General features: G+C 51.8%; 1 protein-coding gene across 1 annotated transcript; it reads right to left on the reverse strand.

The window, feature by feature from the left end:
* Window positions 1-8,713: 8,713 nt before the first annotated feature.
* On the reverse strand, window positions 8,714-9,949 carry LOC142092083 (feather keratin Cos1-1/Cos1-3/Cos2-1-like). The gene is made up of 2 exons (XM_075171820.1): window positions 9,736-9,949; window positions 8,714-9,354 (listed from the first exon to the last, which is right to left on the reverse strand). The coding sequence occupies exons 1-2, from the start codon at window positions 9,802-9,804 to the stop codon at window positions 9,019-9,021; spliced, it is 405 nt and encodes a 134-aa protein (XP_075027921.1). The 5' UTR covers window positions 9,805-9,949; the 3' UTR covers window positions 8,714-9,018.
* Window positions 9,950-10,741: the final 792 nt, after the last annotated feature.

Here is a 10,741-nt window from a genome sequence, read left to right on the forward strand (position 1 = left end):
AAAAGCTTTGGATATTGATGGCTGCAAAGGTTATTTCCCCCATTATTTCAGCGCTGTTCAAAATCAAATTTATGTGGGCCCTCTTCTACCACTGGGATATTAGAGGGTGGACAGCAGGATGCTTGTAGAGAAAAATCACTTCTTGGCCTGGCACACAGACAATCAGGGGAAGACTTTTGACTTCCAAAAAACTGAGTTGCAATTGCCTACAAGATGTAAAATTTTTGAGGGAGGTCTCCACTTTGCTTAAGTATTCCCTGAACTTATCTTCTTTCACCAAGGACACGTCTCCCTTGCTCCTGGTCTCAAGGACGTAGGGTTCCTAAAAATTCATCTTGCTTGTAAAGATTGAGGCAAAGAAGGCATTCAGCACCTCAGCCTTTCCACGTCCAGTGTAATCAGGCTGTGCAGCATCAGAGACGGCCCACTCATTCAGCTGTGGGACCACATTTCCCCTAGTCTTCCTTTTGTCACCTGTGTCCTTACAGATTCCCTTCTTGTTGCCATTGACACCCCTCACCGGATTCAGTTCCATGTGGGCTTTGCCTTTCCTAACCTCATCCCTGCATGCTTGGACAGCATCTCTCTATTCCTCCCAGTTTATCTGTTCTTGCTTCCACCTCCTGTATGCTTCCCTCTTGTGTTTTGGTTTTGCCAGGAGCTTCTCGTTCATCCCTGCTGGCCTCCAGGCATGCTTGCCTGACTTCCTCCTCATTGGGATGGTTTGCTCTTGAGCTTGGAGGACGTGGTCCTTGAATGTTAACCAGCTCTCCTGGGCCCCTCTTGCCTAAAAGGCCTTATCCCACAGATCTTTTCTGAGCAGATTTTAAAGAGAACAAAGTCTGCTCTCTTAAGGACCCGGGTTGGGAGCTTGCTATTTACCTTCCTTGCTCCCCTCAGGAACTCCACCATTTCATGGTCACTGCAGCCCAGGCTGCCTTTGATCTTCACAGTCCCAACGAGCCCTCCCTTCTCGGTGTGTATGAGGTCCAGCAGAACACTTGTCCTCATTGGATCCTCTATCACTTGGGTGATGAAGTTGTCATCCATTGCACCCCAGGAACCTCCTGGCTTGCTTATGGCCTGCTGTGTTGTCCCTCCAGCAGATATCGTGGTGGTTGAAGTTCCCCAGGAGGACCAGGGCCTGTGAATGTGTGGCTCCTCCTATCTGTAGAGGGCTTCATCCGCTGGTTCTGCCTGGTCAGGTGACCTGTAGCAGACACCCACTGCAATGTCACCCTTACCTCTCTTCTCTTTAATGCTTATCAATATGTTCTCAGTTGCCTCATCGTCCATCCCCAGGCAGAGCTCCATGCACTCTAACTGTTCTCACACAGAAAGAGCAAGTCCCCCTACTTGTCTTCCCAGCCTGTAGTTCCAGAAGAGCCTCTATGTCTTCCTAGAAAGGGTTTTGGGGATTTCTCCACAATGATGCCTTCTAGGCATTTCCTTGCTTGCATGCAACTGCTAGAGGTGATCCTGCTTAAGCCCTGTTTTCTTGATCTTCTTCAAAAAAACAAGGCTTCAAGACACATGTGGCTCCTTTTTAACTTAGAGGGCGGTGAACCTATTTTGTACTTGTAAGCCCTTAGGTGGGGCAGGAGCCTTCTGCTTGGTGACAGAAGTTACCAGCTTCCATCCTGGGATTGTCCCCTGGCAATCTGCTCTTAGGAGTTCTACAAGTTGCAGTCAGTTTTTAAGAACCACCATTTAAATACAAAGGAGCAGGCAATTCCGTTGTGTCTCAGGCAAGTGGGGCAGAAGACCAGCTTGGCTGAACAATGAACTCTTCACGGAACTGAAGAGGAAAAAGAAATTGTACAACCTCTGGAAGGAAGGTCAGGCTTTGCAGGACGATTACAGAACTGTGGTTCATATATGCAGGGAGAAGACACATAACGCCAAAGCTCAATTCGAATTGAAACTGGCCAGTGCTGTTTTACACAACAAGAAAGGCTTTTTTAAGTATGATATTAGCAAGAGGAGGTCTAAAGAAAACATTGGACCGATACTTGTTGAACATGCCTCAGTCTTTAGTAGTCAGAGTGGTTATCCTCAGGGTACTCAGCCCCCTGAGCTGGAAGACATGGACGACGAGCAGGATAAACCCCCCATAATTCAAGAGGATGAAGTTCATGACCTGCTATGCCACCTGGACGTTCACAAGTCTATGGGGCCGGATGGGATCCACCCGAGGGTACTGAGGGAGCTGGCGGAGGAGCTTGCCGAGCCGCTCTCCATCATTTACCAGCAGTCCTGGTTAACTGGGGAGGTCCCAGACGACTGGAGGCTCGCCAATGTGACTCCCATCTACAAGAAGGGCCGGAAGGAGGATCCGGGGAACTACAGACCGGTCAGCCTGACCTCGGTGCCGGGGAAGATCATGGAGCGGTTGGTTTTGAGGGTGCTCACGAGCCATGTCCGGGACAACCAGGGGATCAGGCCCAGCCAGCACGGGTTCATGGAAGGCAGGTCCTGCTTGACCAACCTGATCTCCTTCTATGACCAGGTGACCCGCCTAGTGGATGAGGGAAAGGCAGTGGATGTGGTCTACTTGGACTTCAGTAAGGCCTTTGACACTGTCTCCCACAGCATTCTCCTAGAGAAGCTGGCGGCTCACGGCCTAGACAAGTACACTCTTCGCTGGGTAAAAAACTGGCTGGATGGCCGAGCCCAGAGAGTTGTGGTCAACGGAGTTAAATCCAGTTGCCGGCCGGTCACGAGCGGTGTTCCCCAGGGCTCAGTGCTGGGGCCGGTCTTGTTCAATATCTTTATCAATGATCTGGACGAGGGGATCGAGTGCTCCCTCAGTAAGTTTGCAGACGACACCAAGTTGGGCGGGAGTGTTGATCTGCTCGAGGGTAGGAAGGCTCTGCAGAGGGACCTGGACAGGCTGGATCGATGGGCCAAGGCCAACTGTATGAGGTTCAACAAGGCCAAGTGCCGGGTCCTGCACTTCGGCCACAACAACCCCAGGCAACGCTACAGGCTTGGGCAAGAGTGGCTGGAAAGCTGCCCAGAGGAAAAGGACCTGGGGGTGCTGATTGACAGCAGGCTGAACATGAGCCGGCAGTGTGCCCAGGTGGCCAAGAAGGCCAACGGCATCCTGGCCTGTATTAGGAATAGTGTGGCCAGCAGGAGCAGGGAGGTGATCGTGCCCCTGTACTCGGCACTGGTGAGGCCGCACCTCGAATACTGTGTTCAGTTTTGGGCACCTCACTACAAGAAGGACATGGAGGTGCTGGAGCGTGTCCAGAGGAGGGCAATGAAGCTAGTGAAGGGCCTGGAGAACAAGTCTTATGAGGAGCGGCTGAGGGAACTGGGATTGTTTAGCCTGGAGAAGAGGAGGCTGAGGGGAGACCTCATCGCGCTCTACAACTACCTGAAAGGAGGCTATAGCGAGGTGGGTGTTGGTCTCTTCTGCCAAGTCACTAGCGATAGGACAAGAGGAAATGGCCTCAAGTTGCGCCAAGGGAGGTTTAGATTGAACATTAGGAGAAATTTCTTTACTGAAAGAGTGGTCAGGCCTTGGAACAGGCTGCCCAGGGAAGTGGTGGAGTCACCATCCCTGGAGGTATTTAAAAGACGTGTAGATGAGGCCCTTAGGGACATGGTGTAGAGGGCATGGTGGTGTTGGGTTGACGGTTGGACACGATGGTCTTAGAGGTCTTTTCCAACCTGTATGATTCTATGATTCTATGATTCTATGGTCACCTGACTAATAAAGATGAAGAAAACGTGGAGATGTTCAATGCTTTTTTTGCCGCATTCTTTAATAATACTGGTAGACCTTGGGCTGCCCATGACTTGGAGGACCATGACTGCAGGAACTAAAAGAGGGTAGATTTAGACTAGGTATAAGGAATAAATTTTTTACGATGAGGGTGATGAAAGACTGGAAGAGTTGCCCAGAGAGGTGGTAGGTGCTCCATCCCTGGAAAAATTCAAGGTCAGGTTGGACGGGGTTCTGAGCAACCTGATCTAGTTGAAGATGTCCCTGCCCACGGCAGGGGGGTTGGACTTTGATGATCTTTAAAGGTCCCTTCCAACCCTGGAACTATTCTATGATGCTAAAAATTACGGAGATCATACTGGGTGCTATTGAAAGGCATTTAAAGAACAGTGCAATCATCAGGCACAATCCACATGGGTTCACAAAGGGAAAGTCCTGTGGAACTAATTTCATATCCTTCTATGATAAGGTCACCAGCCTCATGGTTGAAGGGAAGGTGGTGGATGGAGTTTTTCTGGATTTCAGTCAGGCTTTGGATACTGTCCCTCACAGCATCCTTCTGGACAAGTTGTCCAACTGTGGGATGAGCAGGTACACGGTGCGCTGGGTGAAGAACTGGCTGAAGGGCAGGGCTCAAAGGGTTGTAGTGAATGAGGCTACATCTGGCTGGCAGCCAGTCACCACTGGTATTCCTCAGGGCTCAATTCTAGGGCCAGTTCTATTCCGTATTTTTATCAATGATCTGGATACAGGAGTTGAATGCACCATGAGCAAGTTTGCTGATGATACCAAACTGGGAGGTGCTGTTGACTCTCTTGAGGGACAAGAGGCCTCGCAGAGGGATCTAGATAGATTGGAGCACTGGGCAATCATTAATGGCATGAAATTCATCAAGTCCAAATGCCGCATTCTGCACCTGGGGTGGAGTAACATCAGACACAAGTATAAATTGGGAGAGGAGTGGCTGGAGAGCAGCCCTGTAGAAAGGGAGCTGGGGGTGCTGGTTGACAGCAGGCTCAACAGGAGTCAGCAGTGTGCCCTGGCAGCCCAGAGGACAAACCGCATCCTGGGGTGCATCAACTCAGTACAACCAGCCAGTCAAGAGAGGGGATTATTGCGCTGTATTTAGCCTTGGTGAGGCCTCACCTTGGGTACTGTGTGTAGTTCTGGGCCCCACAATTTCAAAAGGATGTCAAGGTACTCAAATGCATCCATACGAGGGCAACAAAGCTGGTGAAAGGGCTGGAAGGAATGTCCTATGAGGAGTGGGTGAGGACTTTGGGTTTGTCTAGACTGCAGAAAAGGAGGCTGAGGGGTGACCTCATTGCTCTCTAGAGCTTCCTGAGAGGGAGGTGCTGATCTCTTCTCCCTGGTGTCCAGTGACAGGATGCGTGGGAAATGCTGTGTCAGGGGAGGTTCAAACCCAACATTAGGAAGCATTTCTTTACAGAGAGAGTTTTCAAACACTGGAACAGGCTTCCTGGAGAGGTGGTTGGTGCCCTGTGCCTGTCAGTGTTTAAGAGGCTGTCCTGGTTCCAGCTGGGACAGGGTTAACTTTCTTCCCAGTAGCTTAGGGGGTGTGCTGTGTTTTGGGTTCGGTGTGAAAGGAGCGTTGATGGCCCATTGATGCTTTGGCTGTTGCTGGGTGATGCTTGCACCCGGAGGGGGGAGCACAGCCGGGGTGGTGGACTGAGCTGGCCAATGGGGTATTCTATACCATGTGACATCATGCTCAGTATAAAAACCAGGTGTGTGGGGGGGCTCGCCCCCCGTTCGTGACACGCGGTCGGCGGTCAGTGAGCGGTTGCGTTGTGCATTGCCTGCTTTGTGTATTCTGTTATTGTTGTTGTTCTCACTGTTATTATTACTGTTCTACTTAGTTTTATTTCAATTATTAAACTGTTTTTGTCTCAACCCGGGAGCTTTCCTACTTGTGCCCTCCCGATTCTCTCCCCCATCCCACCGGGGGGAGATGATCAAGCAGCTGCGTGGAGTTTATTTTTGCTGGCTGGGGTTAAACCACGACAGAGGCATTTGCCCTTAATAACATGCTTTAACTTTTGTTCAGCCCTGAAGTGGTCAGGCAGTTGGGCTAGGTGATCGTTGTATGTCCCTTCCATCTGAAATCCCTTCCCTTCCTTTCCCTTCCATTCCCTTCCCCTTGCTCAGTGATTGCACTTACCTTAATACTAGGGGAAGACACTGCCTGCTTCTCCACTGCATTTGGGGTCTGGGGTTCATCAAGCTGTCAGAGAAAATCCTGTCTATCTCCCTTTCACCTGCTCTGATGCTGCACAGCTGACTCACTTGCAACTGCTTGCCAACTGACTAATGCCGACCGCTTGCTGTCTGTTATGCCTGAGAATATTCTGTGGTGTTACACTTGCTGGCAACCGCTGTATCAGGAGGTGCTCTGAAATATTCCTTTATTAAATTCGTGGAGGACTTGAATGTTGCTCTTCTGCTCATTACAGGGCTTTTGGTAAAGCAGGGATGGACTATGTAGAAAAAATATAACTGGTGCCTGCAAATCGGCCAGAGCAACTATGGGTGCTGCCATTACCCACTGAGGGAAAACATGAGGGCTGATACAGTCTACTCTTTGGATGCTGAAATGAGGGACATTCTCCAGAAACCAGCTTTGGTGGCTTACAGGAAAGCTAAGGGGTATAGGGCAACTCTACAAAAGTATTTACCCACGAGAAGCAGAGCCTCCTGAGGACTCCAGCCCTCTTGTTCAGGAAGTGCCTGACAATATGCATCCACAGTACTGGAAGAATGCGCAGGTGCTCGTAGGTAAACAAGGGCAGCACAAGCATATTTCTGCTTGAGACCACAAGGGAAGGTTTGTATACAATGGAGATGGCATTAAGGGGTCCAGCCTGCTTGGTTTACTCCAATGTGTCCTTCAGACTTGTGACCCATCTGAGAAGACCTAAAGGCTGGAATGTTGTTATGAAAGCCATGGCTGTGATGAATGTCCCATCTTTTGTCATGGGTTACACAACAACCGGGTTCTCCGGGAACAATGAAAAGTAATGGAGGAGAAGCATCACACACACCACCTAGGAAGAGGAAGATCACTAAAACCCAGTGATACACCTTGTAAAGTTTACTGTTGAAATGAAAATATTCATAGAATCATGGAATCATATGATGATAGGAAGGGACCTTTAAAAGGTCATCTAGTCCAATCCCCCCGTGCCATGGGGGGTTTATATTCATAAACCCTTTAAACTTTGCTGTCCGTAGTGTCCGTTTAAAAAACATGTTGGAGTGAAGTGGGCTGAGCTTCAAGAGCACACGCTCAGCCTTGCATTTGGGTTGTAAGTTTTAGTTAGAGAATACAATTATGAAAATTGCTTCAAGAGATGCTGGTCTGGATGTTCTGAAACATATTTTGAGTAGCTGGTCACGGGGAAAGCTCCATCTTCATATTTTACAAAACGCATCAGCATCTATGAGGCCTGAGCTCCATAGAGACCCTGGGCAAGGGGCCAAGCCAGAGCTGGGACCCATGGTTACATTGGGTCTAGGTGGGCTTGGTCCTGATGCTCATTGTCCCTGTGTTGCCACCTGCCTCAGCACTGAATCCCACAGAACCTGGGCTGAGGAGATGTGCACTCCCATCCTCACGCCTTGCAGGAATCCCTCTGTCCCCCACCCTGGTGCTGTGGTGCTGGCGGTGTGTGGAGTCTGTGTGAGGGCAAACCCCCACACCACAGGGTCCCAGACTCTGCAGATGTGGGAAGGACCCGGCCTGTGTGTGGGGAGCAGCGGTGGTGCACAGAGCACAAGGGCCACTTCAGCCCCAGGGCTCTGGGAGTGCTGAAGGAGCTTGGTGCCTGGGGGAAGGCACTCCAACATGTGCCCTATGGTTGGGCTGCTGCATGCCCTGTGCCATTCAGGGACAGCTCACGGATCCTGCTGAGTGCAGAATCAAACCCCACTGTCAGTGCCATGTCTCCGAGGAGCTGGGCGTATCTCCTCTCACACAGCACTTTTCCAGACCAGAGTTGCGTTGTGGCACTTGTGGGGCTGTAGGGTTCCTGGGCCTCAGGAAAGCTGTGCTTGAGGAAGACAAGGCAGCACAGAGCAGTATTGCATGTTTGGGCACCAGTCACTGTCCTGGGCCTGCCTTCACTCCAGGGGGTGACAGGGGACTCCAGCGTGTGGCCTGCTGTAGCTGATACCAATACTAACTTGTCAACACCTCAGCCATCAGGTTGGAAATGGAAACAGGTGGGCCATGGCAGATGCTGTGCTGAAGGGTGATAGGGCTGCATGGGGAAGCTGTCCCTGCAGCCCATTGGCAATCGTGCTGGCCATAGCCCCTAGATCGGGTGATGGAGGGGAGGGACAGGTGGAGTAGGGACTGTGGGCCATCCCCAAGGCTATTTACCCATGCCCAATTCCAGCCATCCTTTGGCAATGTCTTTTTCTGAGTCTCCTTGCCCAGTACACCTCCAGCCAGAGCAAGAGGAGCACTCTTCCCCAAGAGCCTGTGGGACTGCTGACCTCCCCGGGACCTCCCACACGCCCACAGTTCCTCTCTTGAGGACAGCAGCTGTCAGGATTCCTCTTCACGTGACGTGCTGCAGGGCCAAGGGGGTATTTCTGAGCAGAGTTGCAGCAAGGCAAGGACTGATGGCCATTGGCTGTGTCGTGACTCGGGTTGTCTTCCTCAGCTTCAAGAGGCAGTGCCTGAAAGAGGACTCGCTGCAGTGTGTCCCACCCTCCAATACCTCTAGGAGTGATGAAGGGTTCCCCTGTGCCCCCACCTCATTCCCCTCCAAAGCAATGGTTATCTTCATCAGCAGTCAGGATACAGATGGAAAGAGCACCTAAGGGACACAGGCAGGGTTGCAGCAAATTTTTAATGAGTCTCAAGAGGGAAATGAGGTCACTCCAAGGGTGGGGAGGAGCAGGAGCAGCCAAGAATCTGTTCCCCTTTTCCTGTGGCAGAGTTCCCACAGGGCATCTGTCGACCTGCCCAGCAAAGGGCAAGCAGATCACTCCAGGCTGGTTTCCTGGGTCCTCCCAGCAGGTTTGATGGGAGCACAAGACAACAAAGAAAAGAGAGAAAAAGGGTGAGTGGAAGACAGGAAAGGTAGACATTGGCTGTGTTTTCCGAGAGCCCAGGCTGGCCCCTTCCAGTCTTGCCCTTGCAGGACAAGCCAGAGATGGTCAGCTGCTCTTAAAACAGCAGCACAAAGTTTGATTCTCCATCCAGCAGCATGTTCTGAGTTCCTAGGTGTCCTTATCCGAGGCCATTGCCAGCATCTTTAGCAGGGGGGGCATCTGCTGCCACAGTAGCGGCTGGTAATGCAGGAGAGGTCACAGCACCCAGAGTTGATGGGCACTCCATCACAGCTGAGGATGCTGCCAACAGCAGCAGAGGTGGAGGATCCCACAATGGTGTTCTGTGGGTAGGAGCTGAGGATGGGGCCAGGCAGGGTCACCACCACAGGGGAGGGCTCGATGACGACGGTGGAGTTCTGGCACTGCCTGACACAGGGCTCATTGCAGCTGTTGGCCAGCGGGGTCGGGCCGCAGGGCTGGCAGGGCAAGCATGGCTGGCACTGGTTGTAGCAGGACATGTTGCGGGGCCTGAGGTGCACCTGGGAGAGGGGGCAGGGAGGAAGCAAAACATGGGGATGCCTGAGGAGCAGCCTGTCACCACACCATGAGGGAGCCAAAGAACATGCAGGGCTGGGAGGTGGAGGCTGTGCAAAGATGTACAAGGGCTTCTTGGCCTCATCCTGCCACGCCCAAAAAAGAGCCACCAGCCACTATGCAGCTACTGTCTAGCCCCTGAGTCCAGAAGCCACCTCCGTACAGCCCCAGCCTCCCTCCATGTCTAACCTCCTCCCCGCTTCCCTCTCTCCTAACAAGCAGCACTATGATCTGGCATAGAAGAAAGCTGGTGTCAGCTGAGAGGTCCACTGAAGTGAGACCTCCTTTTCGAGAAAGCAGAGAAGGACAAGGGGCTTCAGACTCACCTGGTTCCCTCGGAGAAGGAGGCAAGAGAAGGGGATGAGCGAGTGAGGAGTTGGGCTGGCTTTTATCATGGACCTCTACTGCCCCAGGCTGCCAGAGGCATCCCTTGGAGAGGTGCTTATTTTCTGACAAGCTCATCGTGAATGCAAAACATCCCAGCTAATGCTATGGGCTGTGTTTTGGTTTCCTGAATCGCTGCCTTTTCATTTCCTGCTTTATGCCAGGCACATTCCCCAGTGCAGGCATCTTTTGTGTGACAGGATGAGAGGCCCAAGCATTTCCGCTGCAAAACATGTCAGTGTGGGCAGAGGACTCAGCTCACATGCTGGAGGAGTCCAGGAAAGGACACTCGAGATAAACTAAACAGCTGGCTTAGACAACACACACACACACACACACACACATATTTAGACTTCTAGTCATCTAGAGTTAATTGAGAAGACTCAAGACACCCAAAGAGAAGCTGTCTACACTGTGCAGGGCCACCGCATAGGTGCTGGACTTCACGGAGTCATCTTCTGCAAGTCCTGTGTCCAAGGGTTCAGCGTGGCTGAGGGAAGACTCATGTGCGCTCGGTGAGAGCGGGAGATGTAGCTGGTGAGAGTAAGGTGCCCCGCTTGAGCCCTTTCACGCACACAAAAGCCCTTTGCCTGCTCTCTCTCTGTCCCTGAGTACCGTGGACAGGGATATGGGCTTTAGCCTTGGGACGGAGGTGCTTGTAGGCTCTGGTGGGACAGCCTCTGGGTTCACTTCAGATCACATGAAGCCATGCACACGTGACCAGGTATGCAGGCCCTGCTGTGAGCTTATGCTAGCTGGGGAGTTCAGAGGCCACGACTGGTCAATTGCTGGACCAGTGTGTCCAGAAAGATGATTTGTCCCATTTACCGTGCACGTCTGCTTTGGGATGGGGTAAGTCCTGTCTGTGAGCTGATGTCTCTTCACGGAGTGTGGGAAGAGTCTGTAGAGTCTGTTAGAGGTGTAGGGTCCAGAGGAGGTCCATGAAAA

This window comes from Calonectris borealis, chromosome 22 (genome assembly GCF_964195595.1).
Source record: "Calonectris borealis chromosome 22, bCalBor7.hap1.2, whole genome shotgun sequence".
Taxonomy (NCBI): domain Eukaryota; kingdom Metazoa; phylum Chordata; class Aves; order Procellariiformes; family Procellariidae; genus Calonectris; species Calonectris borealis.

Excerpts from the sequence above, each read along its gene's own strand:
- LOC142092083 (XM_075171820.1), bottom strand. The coding sequence starts at position 9,804 with ATGATAAAAGCCAGCCCAACTCCTCACTCGCTCATCCCCTTCTCTTGC. Across the intron at positions 9,355-9,735 it reads TCCTTCTCCGAGGGAACCAG|GTGCACCTCAGGCCCCGCAA; the intron begins GTGAGTCTGAAG and ends CCCCTCTCCCAG.